Source organism: Anabrus simplex, chromosome 1 (assembly GCF_040414725.1).
Source record: "Anabrus simplex isolate iqAnaSimp1 chromosome 1, ASM4041472v1, whole genome shotgun sequence".
Classification (NCBI taxonomy): Eukaryota; Metazoa; Arthropoda; class Insecta; order Orthoptera; family Tettigoniidae; genus Anabrus; species Anabrus simplex.
In genome coordinates, this window is record NC_090265.1 from 766615225 (window position 1) to 766640791 (window position 25567).

Sequence of the window (25567 nt, forward strand, 5' to 3'; positions counted from 1 at the left end):
GAGAGCCTTCACATTGTTTAAATAATGCCCTTAATTTCTTATCCAAATTACTTTGTTTTAAATTCAAAATAAGGTTGAGTTTAATGTTTAAATGTTTTTGGTAAGAGTCCCATTCAATCGGGCCCAATGATAATGGGGCTTTGAGGTGTGCCTCATAAAGCTTTGAGTTTAAATGAGCTTTTTTCTTGTAGAGAAATTTGATTTCACTTTTAATCCAAATTTCATTAGTTTTCTTTTGAGTTTTGAGAATTCTTTCAGGTTTTTTGAATTTCATCTTCCTATGTCTCAAAAAGTTGGGGGTGAGATTGTGAGTTAGGCATTGTTTTAAAAAGGTTATGTCTTTACCAATTTTGCAAATCTTGATCTTTAAATTCTGATATATGTGAGCGTATTTATATGCTTGGCTAGCATCTACAATACAAGTGATAAGCTTTAATAGCTTCATTTCAAGTAATACTAATCCCGTATTGACTATAATCTGTCATATCCTAAGGATTTGGCAAGCTGGGGGCTGGATAGGGTTCTTGGAATGCACTATACTCTACAATGATAACACCAAGTTAGGTGGCTTAATGCCAAGAATTGCTATATTGAATTGCCCAGATTCATTCACTATACAATTATATACAACTCTTGAATGTTACTTGATTCTTGAGTTTAGGGAACTTCTTAGTCTACACAATATTCTGTCTAGCTAATTAGTCCTTGGTTCCCTAATTAGTCCAGATGTTACTATACAATACTTATCTTCCGAGAGGATGAAGTCTTCCACGACGTCTTCTCTCTTGAAGCCTGAATTTCACTTTCACAAATTATCACATGCAGGTTTCTGGTTCCCTTCACAATACCCAAGAGATGCAGTTCTGAAATGTCTTTGTGTTTCTGTCCTTGTGACTCCCTAGTGTTGACCTCACTGCGTATACTGGAACCTGCCGCTCCGTGATTACGTCTTCCCCACTATCTGGTTCAATCTCATACAGTTCGTTTTCCTGCTTAACTCTGTGGTAGGATACTCTGAGTCTTTATACTTATGACTTCACTTGAGATCCTCCAGTAGCTTAGTGACTATTGAATGGGCTCCTCCAGAGACCTTTGCCCGTAATAATGAACAGTCAATACCTTTTACCACTCTCCCTGTAACTTAAGTCCTTTCTAGTGGTAAAGCTTAAATGTGTCAATTGCCGATCAATATACCTGTACGTTTCCCTAGTCGCATTTATACTTAATGACTTCCCGTTCGAGTTAGTTGAATTATAAGTTTGCTGGTGTGTTCTTTTACCTTCACACTGTATTACTGGAGTGTATAAACTTTTTGGCACAACACCTACAATTCCTATTACCAATGCTGGTAATTCTGAGTTGAACTTTACTAAAGTTCTATTCGGACCTGATCGGCTTATTGTCCCCACCAGACTTCCAGCCTAACTTCCAACTACCTCCTCTGACTGTGAGCTATGAACTGACTGATTGCCTCTCTGTGCTCTCCCTTAAGTTAATTCAGTATTTTACTGTCGCTATGCTCAGCCGAACTTTGAACCCTGTGTACATCTGATTTGTCTTATTCTCATTGGCTGGCAGCATCCCTTCCCTGAGGAAATTCTAAAGCTTCTCCAATTTTCTACAAGGACGAACATCGGAAATTTCCTTGGCTACGTGCGCTTTAAGCCGCGCTCTGTCATTCCTTTGACCATGTACATACTTTGATAAGGAATGACCAATATCCTGTGTTTGTTCAAACATTTCACCACTGCCTGAAAGCTTCTGCTGCTCAGAACTGCATCTCCTTTAGTAATTCCCAATGTATATTTCAATCTCATTTTCTTATATAATTATTTCATCTTGATGCCTTAAGTTCTATTTCATTTTCTGACTCAAAATTTCTTATATCTACTTTTATTTCTGCATTGTGAGGTCGCGGTTCGAATGTATTTTCGAACCGCTCGCTCACGAATTCTGACATGCCGGAGTGCCTGATCAGCGACACGACAAATCAATCAATGAATATTCAAGATAAACTTAAATATTATAATTAAGCGGTCTGCTTATAATAATAATAATAATAATAATAATAATAATAATAATAATAATAATAATAATAATAATAATAATAATAATAATAATGGAACGTTAAAGTGCAAAAAGGTGCAAACATAGATTCTGACCACTACCTTGTTAGAGTCAAGATAAGATTTATTCCAAAGTCCTTCAAAAGACCTTCACCCAAAATCAAGAAATATTGAACTGATGAACTCAAGATAAACCAAGAGATTGTTGAGAACTATAAACGAGAGCTTGAGGTCTTGGAATCTTCGAATTGGGCCGAAATGGCAAGGAGGATACAAGAAGCAGCTGAAAAGATTATAATGATTGCCAAAAAGAAGAAACATCCATGGTGGAATGACGATTGTGAAGTAGCCTTACGGGAAAGGTCTAAAGCGTGGAATAAATGGTGTACTAATCACAAGAATTTCGAAGACTTCAAGGAACAACGGAAACACACAGGAAAAATTCTTCGGAATACGAAAAGAAAGTACGAGAAAGAACAGCTGCACAACATAGAAGAAGATTTCAAGAGAAACAACACAAGAGATTTCTATAGAAGGTTTAAAAACAAAATCAAAAAATTCTCCCCTGGTAATCTATGTTTTAAAAGTGAACAAGGGAAACTCATTATTGGCGACAAGAAGAATTGCGAGTATCTGGCCAACTATTTCCAGAATCTTCTGAACTGTGAACCTCCCGAAGATGGATTGCTGTTTGGAGAGCCTCAATTCAAGTTGAAGGATTCATTACCACCAAATAAGGAAGAAATTAGGGACATCATTAAGCAACTAAAAAACAACAAAGCTCCTGGGAAAGATTCAATTACTGCAGAGTTATTCAAATTTGCAGGTGAAAATATAGTGGAAAAACTAGAGGAATTATTCGCTTTTATTTGGGAAAAAGAAGAAATACCAAGTGATTGGAAAAATGCACTCATTCATCCTTTACACAAAAAAGGGGACCAAACTAACGTCAACAACTACGTCAACAACAACTTCCTATAGCGTACAAAATTCTATCCAAAGCATTGCAGCGGAGGCTTGAAACACATCTAGATAAACAAATTGGTGAATATCAGGCAGGGTTCAGGAAAGGGCGTTCATGTGCTGAGCAGATTTATATTCTAAAATCACTTATAAAAATAAGATCAATGAAAAATCAGAAGAGGACAATCGTTGATTTCAAAAAGGCATATGATTCCATAGATCGTGGAGTGCTCATGAACGTTCTGCAGGAGTTTGGAGTGGATGATAAATCTCTGGCCATAATTCGGCAATCTCTTACAAACACTTTTTCTCAAGTCAAATTTATGGGCGAACTCTCAAATCCATTTGAGATAAAAACGGGTTTGAGGCAAGGAGACAGCTTTTCTCCACTACTCTTTAATTGCATTTTAGAAAAAGTTATTAGGGAATGGAGGCTGAGAATGACTGAAAATGGAATGAAGAATGGGCTAAAGATAGGTTGTGGAAAAAATGCGATGATGTTGGATTGCCTTGCCTTCGCAGCTAATGTCGTTCTTATTACAGATAACCGTCAAACAGCCAAGAAACAAGTCGAAGAACTACAAAATGTTGCAGTCAAAACAGGGTTAAGAATCTCTTTCGAAAAAACAGCATTCATGGATTCTATAAAAAAAGGCGACACGGACAGACTTGTTACATTGTATGGAAATATCCAGCATGTGCAAAATTTAAATACCTGGGAGAAATACTCACCCCCAATGGAGATGAAAAGGAGGGATTAAAGGAGAGGGTGAGAAGGATGAAGTTGGCATTCAGACTATGTCATGACACCTGTAAGTCCAAGTCTCTCTCAATTCAGGCCAAGTTAAAACATTACTGCACAGTGGTTAGAACAGAGTGCCTTTATGGAGCAGAAACCTTGACGAGGATGGCTGACCCAGTCCTTGAAAAAAGAGAAAGAAGATTCTTGCGAAAAATCTTAGGCCCTAGAAAGTCGACGAGTGACCCAAACACATTCCGGTTAAGATCGAATTTGGAGCTCTACAAGACAGTAGAAAGAATCACGACTGTGATGAGAAAAAGGAGACTGACGTTTTATGGACATATCAAAAGAATGAACCCTGAGAGATTGGCCAACAGGATACTTCTTCTGCAGGAAAGGTGGAAAAAACAACCGGGATGGCTTACACACATGCACAATGACTTTGCAGAAATAGGTATCAAGGAGGAGGATATAAAAGAAAGGACATCATTTAGGAAGAAGGTTGTGGGATTGGGGGATGCGTCTGAAGAGCAACATGCAAAGCCACGGAACATCTCGGTGGAAGAACGAGCAAGAAGAAGTCAAAGACTCAAGAATCTTTGGCGAGAGTGTAAAGAGAAGGGTATCAGTCTGCGTGACAGAAGGAAGATTGTATAAACGTGGCCCACAGGTGGCCGTATCGATTAATAATAATAATCATAATAATAATAATAATAAAAATAATAATAAATAATAATAATGAGTAAGTAATACAATTTTATTACATTACGTTATATTTATTTCATCTTCCATTTCACGTTACTTACACTTATATTATTTTTTATTTTTTTATTTTATTTCAGATAAAATTATATCCATTACCACACAGAACTTTACCTTCACGGCCCCGATCTGACTTTAAATTCTGAAGCATTTAAATTTTATTATACCATCTAAGGAATGCTTATTAAGTTTCAACAAATCTTTCACCAAGAGATACAAATCAAGTGTGCTATTTACAACAAATGATATTTTAAGATTTTATAAGCAAAACTGGTATTTTCCAAGAACATCAACAAGAGAAATATGGACAATTTAACTGTTTTATCTGTCTTATGACTTACAATTTTAACAAAATTTCAAAGATCTTATTTTAAATGTCAAAAATTTTAAGGTGTCTTTCCAATTTTAATATTTATTTCTGATATATTAATGTTAATTTATTGTTAGCTGATGATGTCCCTTAGGGGACGAAACATGTACTAGATATAATAAATTATATATTGTATTGAATAGGTGGACCACTTAATTATAATATTTAAGTTTATCTTGAATATTCATTGATTGATTATAGTTAATACGGGATTAGTATTACTTGAAATGAAGCTGTTAAAACTTATCACTTGTAATATTAACTACATTGCAATGCACATTATAAACTCCTTACAAAAAACTGGAAAGCTCAAGAACTTCACAGATTAGTTTGATAGGTAAAATATTCTTGTGGTAGAGCTCCAAGAAAAGAGAAATTTAACAGATCTGTTTGAATCTCAAGATTATAGAGTGTACAATGGGAAGCCAGGCCAAAGGGTCATGAAACATTCCCCCAATTTCGTACAGAATTTATAGTAAATTTGAAAATAATATATTCCATAATTGATTTTAAAGCCATCTCACCGAGAATTGCAATTCTAATTTTACAAACCACAAACAAACTTTACACCATCACAAATGCTCATGCCTCTACCAATAAAAAAAATTCCTAAAAAAAACTCTTCAAGAAGTCGGATCACCTTGATCAGACAATGAATAAAATAAATATGAATAACATCAAGATCCTTATTGGGGACTTTAACGCTCAACTGGGTAAGGAAAAGAAGTATCAAGATGTAGAAATATACTGACAGAAATGGCTTAAGACTCATAGAAATTTGCAGAACCCATGGACTAATCTCCAAATCTACATACTTTAAAAGAAAACCACACAAACTTAAAACTTGGAAATATCCTGATTAGACAAAAGGAGAATGGCAGCTAGACCACGTATTTATGGACAAATTCTTTCACAAGGAAATCCACAATGTCAAAGTTTTAAGGGGAGCGGACACTGGTTCAGATCATTACTTAATTAAAATCAAGATTAAATTTACTCCATTAAGAAGAAAAAGACAAAATAGAGTTGAAGAGAAAAGGACATATGACCCTCATCAGTTAATCCAGAATGCCCAGTATTCGCAAAGAACAAGAACTACAAGACTAACAGGCAATTTAGATGACCTAATACCAATTCTTAAACAGAATGTAGAAGATCTAGCTCCATTAAATCCTAGGAAAAGACATGCCTGGTGGACCTCTGATTGTGACAGAATGCATGAAGAAAGAGATCAAGCTAGGTTGAAATCTCAAGCCCACAAAACAGAAGAAAACGCCATGAACCTCAAGAATATCAGAAAAGAATTCACCCAAATGACTAGAAGAATTATGAGAAAATATCAAAAAGATTTAATAAACTCTATTGAGGAAAATTATTACAAAACCAATTCTAGAGATTATTACGAAGCCTTTGGTAAACATTTGCAAAAATACAACCCTCCCCCCACATTATTGTTGAAAAACAAAGATGGGAAAATAGGCATAACAATAAGGAAAAAGCAGAAGTCATCGTGGAAGCATTTAACAAGATCTTGAATAGTGATGAACGTGAAAAGCTCTTATTAATTAATACACATACCCCGATAAAATCTAACCAGAAAATATAAACCCACCTACAGCAAAAGAAGTTGGAACAGTGCTTAAGAAAATGAAGAACTACAAAGCGTGTGGAGAAGACCAGGTTTTTGCAGAGGTGTGGAAACATGCTGGCAGTGCAACTCAGACATATGATATTACAGAAGATTTGGATATCAGAAAAATTCCCAGAACAATGGACAACGGCTAAATTAATCTAATTCATAAGAAAGGTGAAAGAAGTAATCCAGGCAGCTTTAGGGTATTTCCATCCTTGACTGCACGTATAAGATTTTCTCCAAGATACTATATAATCGGATTAAACAACAACTTGATCAAGAGTTAGGTGAATACTAGGGAGGCTTCAGACCTTGGGGAAGCTGCTCTGAACAAATAATAACTTTGAAGCTAGTCATGGCATATTACAGAAAACGAAACAAGCCCCTTTCAATAACATTTATAGATTTCAAGAAAGCGAACGACTCCATCCACAGACCATCATTATTAAAAATTTTAAGACATTTTGGACTTCAGCCAAAGCTAATCAAATTGATTGAACTTACTCTAACTAGTACAATTTCTAAAATTAAGTTCAGAGGAGAACTTTCTGAACCATTCTATGTAACAACTGGTTTAAAACAGGGTGACAGATTGTCACCTCTTCTTTTTAACTATGCACTAGAGTACGTTATGAGGGAATGGTACAAGAACAACTTGAAAAATATAAAAATTGGAACCCAGAAGGATAACATACATTTGAACTGTCTAGGATTTGCTGATGATCTAGCTCTTCTGGCCAATGATATTCAGAAAACAAACCAACAAATAAAATCTTTACAGGAAATAGCTCAAAATATTGGTTTGAAAATTTTACTTGAAAAATAAGAAATGATGCTAACTCAACTGCTTGCAAACAAAATTAAGCTGGGAGACCAAGAATAAAAAATTGTAGAAAAGTTTAAATATTTAGGTGAAATAATCTTATATAACCTGAACAAGAAACCAGCATGGCAAAATAGAATAGATGAACTGGTTACAGCACAGCATGTTACCAAGAATACATATAATAAGAAGTGTCTCTCAATAGCAACCAAATTAAAACACTACAAAACAGTCTTCTTCTTCTTCTTCTTCTTCTTCTTCTTCTTCTTAAGACGCCGTCTCCGAGCGGAGGTTGGCGATCCATTTAAGTAGCTCTGATCTTGACAGCGCAGAATGGAATGCAATTTCTGAAGTACAGCAGTGCCATCTTCGAAGGTCTTTCAGCCATGAATTTCTTCTTCTCCCAACAGATCTCTTCCCCTGTATCTTCCCTTGGATAATAAGCTGTAATAACTGATACCTCTCACCTATCATGATATGTCCTAGATATTGCGTTTTCCTCTGTTTTATGGTGAGCAGTAGTTCTTTTTGTTTTTTCATCCGACAAAGGACCTCGGCATTTGAGATTTTCATTACCCAGGATATCCGCAAGAGACGGCGATACAGGAACATTTTGAAGGCATCAATACGTTTTTCTATGATTGGATCCAGAGTCCAGCTTTCACATCCATATAGGAGAACAGAAAATATATAGCAGCGGATAATATGAATTCGTAGTTGGAGACTGAGATCTGACCTCATAAAGAATTTCTTCATGGTAATGAATTGTTTCCTGCCCTGCTCAATTCTAGATGTTATCTCCCGTTTGGAGTTACATTGGTCATACTTGAGAGAAAACACTTGCTCAACTATTTTATCTTTTATTGTGAGATTTGTCCGAATTGTCTTCGTAGAGAACACCATCAGTTTCGTCTTTGAGGGGTTAACATATAATCCAAACTCTTCACTGTGCTGAACTAAGGAGTTTATCATGCACTGAAGGGCAGGCATGTCATCAGCTATGACAACAGTATCATCTGCATATCTGATGTTGTTGATGATTTCCCCGTTAATTTTGATCCCACCATAGTCTTCCAATATTTCTTTAAAGATTGCCTCTGAGTAAATGTTAAACAACAGAGGTGACAGTACACAACCCTGGCAGACGCCCTTCCTGATCGAAGCAGTTTCTGAAGTTCCTTGATCAGTTTTGACATTTGCAAACTGATTCCAGTACAGGTTACTGATTATACGTAAGTCAACGGAGTCAATACCTGTTGATCTCAGAATCTCACAAAACAGTCAACCAGCCACAAATTACATATGCATGCGAAACATTATTCAAAACAACAAATGCAGTTGAAATAGATTGAGTAATCAAGTTAGAAAGGAGAATAGTGAGAACCTGTTTTTAAATAAAAATTATCAAGTAAACAGAGTCTGGAGAGTAACTTTCAATGAGACAGTTTATAAAGAAATAGAACTTGTGACTAGCACAATGATAAAGAAACGAGTATCATTTTAGGACATCTAATACGGTCACCAGAAAATAGAATCAGTAGAAAAATAATAGAAAAATTATGTAAGAGTAAGAATAATATTAGATGGATCAGAGAAAAGAAGACATGAGAGAGTTGCATATTATAATAAAAGATTAAAAATACCAAACAAATACACTCAGCATATTGAAAGATAAACACACTAGACTACAGACAAAAATCAGCATGCAGAGAATAGGAAGAGTGATTCCTGAAGCAGAAAGAAAATTACGTTCAGGAAGGATGAAACAGTATTGGGCTGACAAAAAAAAAAAAAAAAAAGAAAAACCTTCATAAACCTGACTAAGTATTCCTATGTTGCCTAAAAAATTAAAATAAATAAATAACATACATTTCCGTTTGTGTTGTGTATCGTAAATCAGCTGTTTGTATGCGTAGCAATTTGGCACCATTGTCTGACTTCCGGTTAACTGTCAAGTCGAAACTCATAAAAATGGAACTATAGGTCCATCATCACCGTTCTAACTATTTACAACATTTAAGTCCACATGAGTGTGCTGGACAAGGACAAGCCAGCCTTTCCTATGTTGATCTCAACAGGGCTCTATTTTAACTCATTTTTTAATTGAATTTGACGGCACACTCACATGGACTTAAATGTCGTAAATAGTTTTAACATTGATGATGGACCTTAGAGTCCAAAAACCGGTTATGGAAGTGTACTGATACGACTGTGTGATTAATAATAATACACTAGTGTCTGAAAGTTAAGCGTAAGTTACAAGTAAGCAGGGCAACAGGAAATAGACCGCAAATCGCATGATGTATGCACCTACCAACCTTACGTGTTCGCTCTCTATAGAAAAAGTGTGTTCCCTGCTTTGACTAGCGGCGTAATCGCAAGGTAAACATAGCTAGTGCCTGCGCCCCATATTCCCTCAGTCGTGTTTACCCTGTTATAGTGTGCGGAGTGTAGTCTCGTGGTGAACGTGACAACATAATGGCACAACGACGCCATTTGGACCCCATTTTGCAGGGTAGAATACTTGGCCGCCTGGAAGCAGGTCAGACACAGACCGAAGTCGCTGTATCCGAGAATGTACCACAAAGTGTCATTTCCAGGCTTTGGAAACAATTTCGAGACACAGGAGATGTTAGTCGTAGGCCAGTACCAGATCGACCAAGGATAACCACCCCACAGCAGGACTGATATCTAGCCTTAACCGCCCGACGAAATCGGAGTGCACCTGCAAGACAATTGTCGACGGAGCTTGCAGCCATCTCAGGGGTTGCCGTTTCCCGGCAAACTGTGTACTGGAGGCTCAGAACAGCAGGGCTGTTTGTCCGACGTCCAGCGGTGTGCATCCTGCTCACTGAGCACAGAGATGGGCCCGTTTACTGTGGAACCGTCAACATCGAAACTGGACCATGAATGAATGGAGGCATGTGTTCTTCACAGATGAATCCTGCTTCAGTTTGCAGAATGATTACACATTAATCTGGAGAGAACCGGGTAGCCGATACAGCCACATGAACATGGTAGAATGGGACCAGTATGGTGGTGGTGTCATGTGTGGGGCGACATCATGTTGAATGGCCGTACGGACCTGCACATCTTCATGGGTGGTCTGAGGAACACTGTTAACGCTCGGAGATACAGGGATGAGGTACTGAGACCACGTGTTCGACTCTTCAGAGGTGCGGTTGTCCAGACTTCCTCTTAATGGACGATAATGCCTGACCGCACCGCGCTGCTCTGGTGGATGAATTTCTGGCTGGGGAAGATATTCATCGCATGGACTTGCCAGCGAGGTCTGCAGATCTGAATCCTATAGAACATGTCTGGGATGCATTGGGGAGGCAAATTGCATCCTGTCAGCCTCTACCAAGGACCCTCCAAGACCTTTGCATTGCCCTTTCGGAGTAACGAGATCAACTGCCACAAGAGCTCTTGGACCATCTGATAGAGAGCATGCCACGTTGCTGCGAAACTCGTGTAGCCATTAGGGGTAACCATACACCCTATTAACAGCATATTTGGTTGTGGAAGATATTGCCAAGTTTTGTTAGTTGTTGTCAAAGGTGTACCTTAGCTATCAGAACCTTTCTTACACTTTTTTTTTTTTTTTTTTTTTTTTTTTTTGCCAAGTTGTGTGACATGATGTGTGATTCAGCTTCCATTTGCTCAGCAATCCGTCTGACATTCCTATCAGGTGGTATGGACTCGTTTAGTGATTATGCTTAACTTTGGGACACTAGTGTAATAATAAATAAAACCAAACCAAACACCATGGCACTAGAGCCCTTGAAGGGCCTTGGCCTACCAAGCGACCGCTGCTCAGCCCGAAGGCCTGCAGATTTTGTGGTGTTGTATGATCAGCTTAACGAATCCTCTCGGCCGTTATTCTTGGCTTTCTGGACCGGGGCCGCTATCTCACCATCAGATAGCTCCTCAATTCTAATCACGTAGGCTGAGTGGACCTCGAACCAGCCCTCAGGTCCAGGTAAAAATCCCTGACCTGGCCAGGAATCGAACTCGGGGCCTCTGGGTAAGAGGCAGGCATGCTACCCCTACACCACGGGGCCGGCTGTAATAATAAATACTCAAATAAAATATTCAAAATTACCATGGGATATCTCTTGTTAATACATTTTATAAAATTTTATTCTTTATTCTACTAAATCGCCTGAAACCATATACAGAGAACATAATTGGTGATTACCAAAATGGATTTCGCAGCAATAGATCTACGACTGATAACATACTTGCAAAAAAATGATAAGTGAGAAAATGTGGGAATATAATCAAAGTATTCACTATTTGTTCATCGATTTCCTGAAAGCATATGACTCAATTCATAGATACAGTCTGTGGAATTTCTTGACAGAATTTGGCTTCCCTTTTAAACTCATTAACCTATGTAGACTATATTATATGAATGACAATACAAGTAGAATTCTCCTGAATAGGGAAAGATCTGACCCTTTCCAAAACAGAACTGGTTTAAGACAAGGCGATGCTTCATCCCCTTTTCTTTTCAGTATTGCTCTTAAAAAAGTTATTAATCACTGAAATTAGTTCCGGCGGGTAGACCTCTCAGACAGAATCATAAAGTGCTTGTGTACGGAGATGATATTGTGCTCATAGGGAGAAATGAGATTGAAATACGGAAATTGTTCATTGAACTTGTGGAGACAGCATTAAAATTAGGCCTCAGAATTAATGATCAAAAGACTCAGTACATGATAATGAAGAGGAATATTGACATGAATGAGAACCGTTTACCTCTGATTATTGGTAAACATACTTTTGAACGAGTTGAGCTTTTCAAGTTCCTAGGACTTATGATTAGCGAACCAAATCAAAGAGAAGTGGAATTCAAAGTTAGAATACAGAATGCGAACAAAGTGTACTTACTCTCTTCAGCTTCTATTGGGATCAAAATTTTTTTACGAGAAATACAAAACTACTCCCTGTGGGTGGGGGACGCAGATGAAGAATATATCCACGGTATGCCCTGCCTGCCGTAAGAGGTGACTAAAAGGGGCCCAAGGGGCTCTCAACTTGGGAGCGTGGTTTGGCGACCACGGGGCCCTTAGCTGAGATCTGGCATTGCTTCCACTTACTTGTGCCAGGCTCCTCACTTTCATCTATCCTGTACGACCTCCCTTGGTCACCTCTTGTTCTTTTCCGACTTCAATGGTATTAGAGCATTCGAGGCGTAGGGAGTCTTTCATTTACACGCCCTTCGTGGCCCTTGCTTTTCTTCGTCCGTTACTTCATTTTTTGAAGTGATGGATCCCTTCTTATTTCTTCCTTTTTCTCTGTCTACCCCCTGTGGGTGGGAGATGCAGACGAAGAATACACCCACGGTATCCCCTGCCTGTCGTGAGAGGCGACTAAAAGGGGTGACCAAGGGATGATTGTATTAGAACCATGAAACTACTTTTGATTAGTACCATCACGCAGTGAACACCATGGGTTGCCTGTACTTCCGAGTAGTACCACTATATTAGGTACGAAGTAGGTTTGTGATTATTAGCAGCAGAGAGTGGGTCACTGTGAGTTTCCAGTACCCATGAGTCGTACCCTTGTGAGCAACACCACAGGTCTGAGCGTTGCCTGTGTTTAGTACCACTATATGAACAGCACCGTGGGTCTGCGTTGCCTGTGCTTAGTACCCACTATGTGAGGAACACCATGGAAATACCGGCGCCCGTGATTAGTACACTTAGGTGAGGAACACCATCGGTTTGCGTTGCCTATGTGTGACACCATTATGTGAGAAACACCCCAGGTCTGCGCTACCTGTACGACGTCCAATACTTGTGAGTAGTACCATTATGTGTGGAACACCGTGAGTCTACGCTACTTTTGATTAGTACCCCAACAAGACAAATACCATGGTTCTCCTTTACTAGCGATAAGTACCATTATCCTGGGCCGTTGACCTGTATTTTGGACCCCTTTAGACAACAAGCATCCTCGATTCAGGATTGTGCTTTAGAAGTGGTCTCTTGGTCAGTAATACTATTTTTTATGGTAGTTTTTGGGTAAGATCCACTGATTGTTTTAAATTCATATCCATCCATTCATTCTTCATGCCATTTTTTAATTTTGGTCAGTGGATGATTTAAAACTTTTAATTTGTCATTTCATTTCATACCATCAGGGGCCGATGACCTAAATGTTAGGCCCCTTAAAACAACAAGCATCATCATCAATACAAAACTGAAGATATACAGTACTGTCATCAGGCCAGTTCTTTTTTTTTTTTTTTTCCTACCTGCTTTACGTCGCACCGACACAGATAGGTCTTATGGCGACGATGGGACAGGGAAGGGCTAGGAGTGGGAAGGAAGCGGCTGTGGCCTTACTTAAGGTACAGCCCCAGCATTTGCCTGGTGTGAAAATGGGAAACCACGGAAAACCATTTTCAGGGCTGCCGACAGTGGGGTTCGAACCTACTATCTCCCGAATACTGGATACTGGCCGCACTTAAGTGACTGCAGCTATCGAGCTCGGTCAGGCCAGTTCTAACTTATGGTTCAGAATCATGGTTTTTTAACAAAAGAAAGAACATCAATTGCAGATTTTCAAAAATAAAGTTTACAGGAAAATTTTTGGACTGTACTTTGATTCTATATCTCAAACCAGGAATAAGAGATCAAATAAAAAATACACTCACTATCACAGCAAATACCAATAATCAGCATCATCAATTCCTGAAGACTTCAGTGGGCTGGTCATCTTCTAAGGATAGAAAATGATAGGATGGTCTTACGAATCTTTAATGAAGAACTAACAGGAAAAAGACCCGTGGGAAGACCACATAGCTCCGGGAAAAACAAAATCTTCAAGCTATGTAGATGTCTAAATGTGAACAACTGGCAAGAACTCTCCCAAAGCAAGCACAGTTCAATGGAGGCAATTTATGAGATCGGCGCAGGATCATCACGTCCCATAGAAGTCGAGTGAGTGAGTAATAATAAATCCTGGAGTTAACAGCTTCAAATATCTCAGTGAGACTGTGCAGGTGGGATCTAATGAAGGAGAAGCTAACAATCGTAGGCAAGATAGGATGGCCGCAGCATTTCGCAGAACACGCGACATGTACAAGTAAAAGGCAATTTCAATGTAAGTTAAACTCAGATATTACAACATGGTGATTAAACCCGAATGTCTCTATGGAAGTGAATGCCTCCGCATTACTGGAAAGGCTGGTCTGAGAGAAGCTGAGAAGTTTGAGAGGAAGATCCTTTGAAAGACAATGGGCCCAAAGATCATGGCTGGACAATACAGGTTGCGAGGGTGAGAGGAACTTTATCAGAAAACCAAACAACTGATGGAATCCATCAAGAAGCGATGACTCAAGTTCTATGGCCACCTATTTAGAATGGAAGACAAGCGGTTGACTAAGAGCATTTTTACTGTACTCAAAAGTAGACCTAACACGTGATAAGTTGTTCAAGGAGGCCAGGAAGGATCTGAAAAAAATGGCCTAAACCGTGATGACATTGCTAACAGAACCAAGTACCAACACCAGATCATTAACATCAAGAGCTATCGTGAAGAAGAACAGCGGGTGGACAACAGAAAGGAGACAGGCTGCCAGAGAGAGAATGTAACTGCAAAGAAAACTAAAAAAATCTGTAAATGTCTTTGATTGTGGTCTCTAATGGCTGTAAACTTTAAAAACTTATGATTTACTTTATCAGCAGCACATAGAATGGGATTAAAATGTTGCATATTTAAAGAGGCCAAGAGGGAGACCGAGAAAGAGATGGGAGGATCAGATTAAGGAGGATATTTTAAGGTGGCAAGTGGAGTTGGAAGTGGTATACAAGAAAGAGTGGTGAAAGGAGAGGATGAAATGGAGGTCAGTGATCCACTGGTCAATCTGGGAGCTCCCTGGACAAGGGTGACGGAAGAAGATGACTTCAGTCAATCAATCAATCAATCAATCAATCAATCAATCAATCAATCAATCAATCAATCATTACTTATCTGCATTTAGGTCAGTCACCAAAGTTGCAAGATTCCCTATCTCTTGTTTTCCTAGCCTTTTCTTAAATGATTTTAAAGAAATAGGAAATTTATTGAGCATCTCCTTTGGTAAGTTATTCCAATCCAATATTTGCCCCAATTTGTCCTCTTAATTCCAACTTTATCTTCATATTGTGATCTTTCCTACTTTTAAAGACACCGCACAAACTTATACGTCTACGAATGTGATTCCATGCCATCTCTCCACTGATAGCTCGGAACATACCACTTATAACATGTAACATGCCACTTAGTCGAGCAGCTTGTCTTCTTTTTCCCAAGTCTTCCCAGCCCAAACTTTGCAACATTTTTGTAACGCTACTCTTTTGTCAGAAATCACCCAGATCAATCGAGCTGCTTTTGTTTGGATTTTTTCCAGTTCTTGAATCAAGTAATCCTTCTGAGGCTTCCATACACTGGAACCATACTCTAGTTGGTGTCTTACCAGAGACTTATATGCCCTCCTCTTAACATCCTTACTACAACCCTTAAACACCCTCATAACCATGTACCCTTCATTTACAATCCCATTTATGTGAGTACCCCAATGAAGATCTTTCCTATTAACACCTAAGTACTAACAGTGATCCCTATAAGGAACTTTCACCCCATAAATGCAGTAATTAAAACTGAGAGGACTTTTCCTATTTGTGAAACTCACAACCTGACTTTTAACCCTGTTTATCATCATACCATTGCCTGTTGTCCATATCTCAACATTATCGAGGTCATTTTGCAGTTGCTCACAATCTTCTAACTTATTTATTACTCTATAGTTTTATCTCTGATTTCACTTCTTTACCTCATATCGTTTATATGTATATATAGAAGAAAATATAAAGGTCCAGTAATACTGGCTTGAGGAATTCCTCTCTTAATTATTACAGGGTCAGATAAAGTTTCGCCTACTCTAATTCTCTGAGTTATATTTTCTAGAAATATAGCCACCCATTCAGTCACTCCTTTTTCTTGTCCAGTTGCATTCATTTATGCCAGTAGTCTCCCATGATCTATCCTATCAAATGCCTTAGATAGGTCAATTGTGATACAGTCCATTTGACCTCCTGAATCCTGGATATCTGCTATATCTTACTGGAATCCAACAAGTTGAGCTTCAGTGGAGTAACCTTTCCTAAACCCAAACTGCCTTCTATCAAACCAGTTATTAATTTTGTAAACATGTCAAATATAATCAGAAAGAATGCTTTCCCAAAGCTTACATGCAACGCATGTCAAACTTACTGGCCTGTAAATTTCTGCTTTATGTCTATCACCCTTTCCTTTATACACAGGGGCTACCATAGAAACTCTCCATTCATTTGGTATAGCTCCTTCATGCAAACAATAATCAAATAAGTACTTCAGACATGGTACTATATCCAAACCCATTGTCTTTAGTATATCCCCAAAAATCGTATCAATTCCAGCCACTTTTCTAGTTTTCAACTTTAGTATCTTATTGTAAATGTAATTGTTGTCATATTTAAATTTTAATTCTTCTTTAGCATGAGTCACCTCCTCCATCTGGATATTATCCTTGTAACCAACAACAATCTTTGCATACTGCTGACTGAATAGTTTTGCCTTTTGAAGATCCTCACATACACACTCCCCTTGTTCATTAATGATTCCTGGAATGTCCTTCTTGGAACCTGTTTCTGCCTTAAAGTACCTATACGTACTCTTCCATTTTTCACTAAAATGTGTATAACCACCCATTATGACTGCCATCATGTTATCCTTAGCTGACTTCATTCCTAGAGTCAATTTCCTATTAAGTTCCTTCAAGTTTTCCTTACTTCCACAGCCATTTCTAACTCTCTTTCTTTCCAATCTGCACCTCCTTCTTAGTCTCTTTATTTTTCTATTATAATAAGATGGCTCTTTACCATTCCTTACCACCTTTAAAAGTGCAAACCTGTTTTCACATTCCTGAACAATTGCTTTAAACCCATCCATCCCACAGTCTGCTTACATTTTTATTTATCATTTTCCACCGATCGTAGTTACTTTTTAAAAATTCTCTCATGCCTGCTTTATCAGCCATATGGTACTGCCTAACAGTCCTACTTTTACGACCTTAATTTCTATCACATTTAGTTTTAACTACAACAAAAACAGCTTCGTGATCACTAATACCATCTATTACTTCGGTTTCTCTATAGAGCTCATCTGGTTTTACCAGCATCACGTCCAGGATATTCTTGCTTCTTGTTGGTTCCATCACTTTCTGAATCAGCTGTCCATCCCATATTAACTTATTTGCCATTTGTTGCTCATGTTTCCTGTCATTTGCATTACCTTCCCAATTGACATTTGGTAAATTCAGATCTCCTGCTACAATCACATTCCTTTCCATGTCTTTTCCCACATTGCTGATTATCTTATCAAATAATTCTGAATCAGGGTGCTACCCTTTCTGTACACTCCAAAGACATCAAGTTGTCTATTATCTTTAGAAATGAGCCTTCCACCTAGAATTTCACGTTTGTAATCTTTAACTTTTTCATAGCTTACAAATTATTTTTTCACCAGATTGAATACTCCTCTTCCACCATTCCCATCCTATCTCTATGATTTACACTCCAGTTCTGTGAGAAAATTTCTGCATCCATTATATCATTTCTCAGCCATGATTCAACTCCTGTTACAATATCTGGTAAGTATATATCTATTAAATTATTTCTATTCCTTTCTTTACAATACTTCTACAGTTCAGCACTAACATTTTTATGTCATCCCTACTTAACTTCCAGATCTCTGTACCCTTATCACCGCTTCCTAGACCACCCCATTTCCCTGAATGTACCTCCCTATAACCCTTCCAAACATATTTCCTAACTTATACATACCACTGAGGTTTATGTGAGGGGCATCTGAGCGCAGATACTATCTCCTACCCACCCATTAGTATCTAGAAATCTCACTCCCGGTTTTCCACATACCCACTCCGTAGTTTCATTTAAATCCCCAATCACCTTCCAGTCAGTATCCCTCCTACACAGTATGCACTGATAACAATCTCTGCTTCCTTAAACTTCACCCATGCTGCATTTACAACATCCCACACATCCCACAACTATACCTGCTTACGTTGTTGGTACCATCGTGAAACACTACCATGTTCTCTTTTCCCTCCTCCTTCTCTTCTTATGCATGTTTGAACTGTGAAAATATACATGGTGTGAACCTATATTATTCAAATCTGCTGAGAATAGCTTTATTGTAGGGTCCTTCATTTTTTAAACAGGACTTGGCAAGGTGGAAATCCTCCGAGGTGGCAGAGAGTACTTGTAGGACCCGTTTATAAGGAAGATAATCTGAAAATTTCTGAAAATTATAGGCTATAAGTTATTTATGAACATCATCAACAATAAGCTGAATAAGTGTGTGATTTCTATGAACCTCATTGGCCTTCACAACTGTATACACTTCTTACTTTGAAATCAGAGTAATATCGACTTTGAGACAATCGAAAATCACACCAAGTTGAAACAACAACTACAGTATACAGAGTTTAGTGGTGTAAATTGTCAATTATCTGTAGTGAAAGGATTTTAAGGTGCAGCACCTTTGCAATTACAGCTGTTTTCATACAGATACGTCAATATACGTATGTGGGGACATGAAATAAAGAGAAAAACACAATTTGTTGCACCTTTTGCACTTTTTTCATGAGATTACTACATTTTGCCAACTTTTCCCTTCTATTTCATGCTTCAGCACCTTTTCCCTCCACTTTTATCTGTGTTTTTAAAAGATTACACAGACAATCTTTTTTTTTCTCTTCTTGAGCAGATTTTTAAAATTTTGTTTAGTCTTTAGTCTAGAATAATCAATAAATAAATATTAAAATATAATTTATGGAAACCACCAGTAATTCATATCCCAGCAAGAATGGCCAACCTGCAGCTATGAAATCAAATTAAAATTTAAACAATTATGTTGCAACAGTTTAAACTGAGTTCAGTTAGTACTGGCATTAATTTAACGGTTCCACCCATCGACTGTGTACTCTCTTGTTGGCAGTGTTAGTGTTTTACCAGTCCAACTCGGAATGTATTTTTTTAACAACACAAAGTCATGCCGAAGGTTAAGAAGAAGAAGAAGTTGAAGTTGTGTGTGATTCAGAGTTTGAATGAAGTTGATGAGTTTTAGGGAGAACCTTGATGAATTTGCTAAAGACAAATTTGAATTAAATTTGAAGAACAGTCCAGATGTGGAAACCTTCCCAACTTTGACTGAACTCCCTTTGTGAGTGCTGACAAGAAATCCTCCATTGGTTTCTATAGATGTCGAAGGGAGTTTCTCTATATGTAAGTATCTACTGAGCTCTAAGTACCTATGACATACTGTCAAAAACATTGAAATGTTGAGTGTAATCCAATATAACAATTATTAGAACCCAATAGATGGGATAAGGAAAGTTCATGTAACTGCTGATTTCATCAACACCTTTTTGTAACTATTTTCAGAACCTTTTCTGACCATAGTTTCCACCTTAAAATCCTCTCCCTAATGATCTTGTTTAGAGCTGTTCTTAAATGTTTTCAAAGAACTTGGAAATTTATAATTTACTCCAATCCCTTACTTCTCATCCTATAAGTGAATATTTCCCCCAATTTGTCCTCATCATCTGAGGAATAGTTTACTTTTTAATTTGTAACCTCTTAAAGAAGTGTTGAGGAATGTGAGTATTGTTTCACACAGAAGAGTGTAAATAGTTCAAAATATGATCTGTTTTGCAGGAAGAGTGTTTTCTCCACTTGGAGGCTCCTGTTCAACGAGTGACTGGCTTTGACACACCGTTTCCACACGTGTTTGAGCCTTTCTACCTCCCAGATAAGTGGCGTTGCTTTGATGCTGTGAAGAAAGTCATCAACTACTGATAAGCAGGTAATGTTGTACATCATGTCAACTCGGACTCAACAGTGTAGATAAATTGAGCTTCCATTCAACACTAAGATCGAATCTTATATAGAACTTATAGGAACTCGTAATAAGATGAAGACGATGACAGGTCAGTGTGAAAAGAGGGAGCAATAGAAAGAGCAGATTGACAAAGACGGAAACAACCTCCACATCTTCCTACACTGGCGTCCATCTCTTCTCAGCTTGATGGGCCGTTGGTAGATGGAGTGTAAATAAACTGAGAACGATTAAAGGAACTACGAAGGTATGGAAGACTTCCTTTGGGTTTCTCAGAAAGAAGCAGTGGTATCATGTCGTCTTTGGATCGGTATAGCAATGCATTCCTACTTACTGAAAGGAGAATCCCTTCCCGACATGTACTTGCGGCAGTCATCTGACGGAGTACGTGGACTTGGCTGATCTGCGCCGGTCTAAAAATTCTGAGTACCATCTCCTTTATTTTCTGAGATGACGAGCAGTCAGCAAACCTCGTCATCCGTTTTAGGAGGGATAGTCGCTTGTTTTGTCATGATTAAAGGTTAATTCTATATTATTAATTATTATTTCATTGTTAACTACGCTTCTATTCTACTGACTCTGTTTTAGTCTATCTTTGTGCATTTTTATGTGTTTTTTTTAAACTTTTAATTTGTAGAAATACATGGTTCCATATCAAAGACAATTCCTTTAGTCCATTTCAATACATTTTAATTTTAATTTAATTTTAAATCACTTTATAACTTTGTGAATTAGATCCACTGACTACTTTCAATTCATAATCATCTTCTTCATCATCATCTTTTAGATTCTGCTCAGTGGGTAAGTTCTAAATTTTTATTATCATTCCATTTTGGTTCATCTCACACAATTAGGGGTCGATGACAATAAGCATCATCTCATTCCCCCAGACAGTATGGCAGCGCTTTTTTTGCCAAACCAAATTTACAAATTTTGTCTGTTGCAGCCACCATTGAAAATCAAATCGAGATAATAACTGTGGAAATCAGTAACTGCACCTTTTTGGGTATCTACAAACCACCAAATGTAGATTTCTCCTTCAAAATTCCAGATAACTACTACAAGCAAAAGACAAACTTTGTGGTTGGAGACTTCAACAGCCATAACAGTGCATGTGGATATACAGATGGTGATAATAACTGAGAAGCTGTGTTAGAATGGGCTGATGATTTCCAATTACAACTTATTCATGACCCCAAACTACCTCCATCGTTCAACAGCAGTAGATGGTGACGAAGCTTCAACCCAGACCTGATATTTTTGAGTGAACACGTGGCAACAGCAATGTGTAAAATCAATATGCATCCCATTCCAAATACCCAGCATCGGCCCATAATGTGTCAACTTTTCTCAGCAATTCAACCAATAAAGGTTCCGTTTCGAAGAAGATATAATTTCAAAAAAGCGGACTAGCAGAAGTTCAGCTCAACTCTTGATAAAATAATATCAGATATCTACCCAACACCAGAGTTTTATGATCAGTTTGTTGAAGCTGTGAAGGAAGCTTCCCGTGTTTCCATACCACGAGGATACAGAGTTAACTATATACAAGGTGTAACTACAGACACAGCTGCCCAAATGAACACACATATTTCACTGTTACGGGAAGACACTAGTGGAGACACTATCTCAGCTGGAAGGAAACTGATTTCCTCAATTGCAGAGGCAAAGAAAGATACATGGATCAAATTCATGGAGGAAACAGACATGTCAAGGGATAGCCGAAAGGCTTGGAAGCTTCTCAAACGACTTAGCAACGATACAACCAAGGGACCAGTCCATGCAAATGTTATGGCAAACCAAATTGCAAATCAGCTTGTCATCAATGGGAAAACAATCACCCAATAAGGAAAATGGAACATAATATCCTAAAAAACGAGGTAATGAAGTCCAGTAACCTATTCCGGTCATTTGAAATAACGGAACTACAGAAAGTGATTCAATGTAGCAAAGATGGAAAAGCAGCAGGATTAGATGATATCACAATAGAACAGATAAAACACTTCAGTTCAACAACACAGGCATGGCTTTTAAACTTCTTCAACAACTGTTTTACTTCCCTAAAAATTCCAAAAAATATGGAGAAAATGCAGGGTGATTGCATTTTTGAAACCTGGAAAGGAACCTTCGGACCCCAAAAATTTCAGACCAATCTCCTTACTCTGCCACCTGTACAAAATAATGGAAAGAATGTTGCTCAATCACTTAATGGGATTAGTAGACAAAGTCCTGATCCCTCAGCAATGTGGCTTCCGTCCAGGAAAGAGTTGCACAGCACAGATTTTACATCTAACGCAGCACATTGAGGACAGGTTTGAAATGAGGAAGATCACTGGTGTGGCTTTTATGGATCTCTCAGCTGCCTACGATACAGTAAATCACAGGATACTATTACAAAAACTTTATAGAATAATTACAGACATCAAGGTAACCAAGATGATAGCTACTCTCCTGGAAAATCATCCGTTTTTTGTTGAATTCCAAGGACGCCAAAGCAGATGGAGAAATCAGAGGAATGGACTATTTCAAGGCAGTGTACTGGCTCCTATTCTTTTCAACATCTACACGAATGACCACCCATTACCAGAAAATACTAAAAGCTTTATCTATGCCAATGACCTTGCACTTACTACTCAAACTGATACCTTTGATGAAACAGAGATCTCTTTAACTGCTGCATTAGAAGAGCTAGGTACCTATTATGATAAAAACCAACTCAAACCAAATCCAGCTAAGACTCAAATCTGTGCCTTCCATCTGCGGCATGCACAGGCCTTTCAGAAACTCAAAGTACAATGGAAAGGGAACTTACTGGAACACTGCTTTACACCAAAGTACCTGGGAGTTATGCTGGATCGCATATTAACATATAAGAAACATTGCCAACCACAACCACAGTTCAGCGTTGGCTTGCAAACAAAGATAGTCTAAAAATGCATACTGTACAAGAAAGGCATTCATATGATTTTACAAAGCACTTTTTAAGCCTGATTTTTTTTTTCAAGGAAAAAGCGGGGGTCGTCTTGCATTCAGAGTTGTCTTGAATTCAGAGATATGCGGTAATTTTTATGACTGGATGAATGAATGGCTGTCAGTTAGAAAAGTGTAAAGTATTATTGTGTAGATTTATGTCTTCTGTCTTGTAATTTGAATGTGTAACACAATGTTGTAAGAAAACCTCAATACTAACACCTATCAAACAAAAAGTCTCCATCTCAGGATTACTAGAAAAATATTATTTATTTCATTAAGTTCTTTATTTGCATAAAATAGTTATTTATTTGAATAATATGATGCTGAGGTTGTTGCAGTTTACTGTATTCGCCGGTAGATGGCTCTGTGAAAGTTGCCTCCGCTGATCTTTCTATGCCAGCCCAATGCCAGTCTGATAGAGGGCTCTGTGAAATCATTGAGGCATATATCCTGAATGCTCAAAAATGGCTAAAAATGAAAATATTGCACTTGAAAAACAAATATGCCTGCAAAACTTTCTGAAAAGGAATTCGGGGCATGACTACTACAATTGAGGAGCGTTTTTTCAAAACTCGATAAATGCAAAAATTTTCGAAATTGTGTTATGCATGCCAATGTTATCAGTTTGACCTTGCTCACCATCCTGTGCAATCATCCTTTGCATAAGTCGATATTTGCCGTGTATAGAAGTGGTTGAAATCACTAGGTTTTTGCAAAAGTCGGTATATGCTCTCGGAAAGTTAAAGCAAAACTTGATAAATGCAGTTAATCACGTAGAATTCTCATGGATAATCGGAAGTGTTATTCTGTGGAACAGTGGAATGCCGGACTCCTTTATTGTAAGGATGTATTCTTGGAACTGCATGCCACATGTTCCCGCGATTAGCCCTCATTGTCGTCGACAAAATGAAACTCACTTCTTGAGAAGTTTTTAACAAGTTAGTGTGTGAGGAACTATTTCACTCTACAACAGTATGAATAATGAATCTGAATATTCTGAAACTGGCTTGCCGGTTCAGGAATATGTCGGTGGAAGAAAGTCTAGATACAAAAAGAGAGTACCTGGAAAGCTGGCTAGAAATAAAAACAAACCTAATATTAAATGCATTCATGGACTCAAAGACTTGCCCACAAGTACAAAAAAATAAAAGGATAAAACGATGCAAAGCTGCTGAACTCTGCTACGAAGATATCACAGAATTCCATCATCATGTGACTTCTTTAAACAAGATCGATCAAGACAAGTTTTTATTGAAGTATATGCACATTTCCACACCTCAGCGCAGGGTAGTGAACATTGAAAGTGCTAGGAAGAAGAAAACTGTTTCTGTGAAGTACAGCATTAGGAAGAAAACTGATGAAATACTTCCTGTCTGTGCTGCAACTTTTCAAGTTATTTCTGGCATGTCAAATGACAGATTATCTTATCTGGCTGGTAGGTTTCATCATACTGGGAAGTTACCTAAGAAAAATCAAGGTGATGACAGAACAGGCAAGGAACACAAGGACATAACGGTTGCCATTAAAAATCACATCAAAAGGTATAAATGCAGAGAGAGCCATCATGGCAGAGGAAAGTCTAAGAGAGGATATTTACCATCATATCTCTCAGATAGAAACAGAATCCTCAAGAGGTTGCAACCAAGTTGCTTCGGCTTTATTGGACTTCCTTTTCAACCTAGAAAAGAAACTGCACAATGATGGCCCTACCACGATACATTTATTCTCAGACTCTTGTAGCAGCCGAAACAAAAGCAGTGTCATCCTGGCCACGCTTACTGCTTTCTTGGAAACAAACGTACATTATTCAATAATATTCTCCATTTCTTCCCTATAATACCAATATAATGGTCCATTATTGGATATTATAAATTTTCCAGCTCATTCGTGGTTGCCTGCGTTTTACCCTTGCGTGCTAAGTTGGGCTCATCAGTTGGTGCTTAGCACACCTACCACAGTCTAATACACACAGTCGCGAAGCTCCTTAGTGATGAAATAGCATCCTCTTGACAGGCGGAACGACACTAGCACTCATAGCGGCCAGCAAGCTCTAACTGTCCGGAACAACTCTCTACCCAACAGCCGATTGCACTTTCCCACGTAAATTATAAACTGTAACCACCCCAACAACTATATTAAAGTATTCAGCCCGAAGGCTGGTTTGATCCTCTGCAGCTCCGCCAACAGCTGTCATAAATAGCCTAGGCGTCACTGAAGAGGCGTACTAGGGAAATGAGGAGTGAGGTAGTTTCCCGTTGCTTTCCTCACTATATTAATCGTA

At 38.2% G+C, this 25567-nt stretch overlaps 1 protein-coding gene across 1 annotated transcript in view; it reads left to right on the forward strand.

Annotated features, from left to right (window-relative positions):
- The window catches only part of BckdhB (Branched chain keto acid dehydrogenase E1 subunit beta), a 309243-nt gene that overhangs the window by 256991 nt on the left and 26685 nt on the right, over positions 1-25567 (forward strand). Inside the window, exon 8 of the mRNA XM_067146689.2 lies at positions 20133-20280. Coding sequence (XP_067002790.2) covers positions 20133-20273 — 141 coding nt within the window. The 3' untranslated portion in view covers positions 20274-20280. The remainder of the gene's footprint in view (positions 1-20132; positions 20281-25567) is intronic.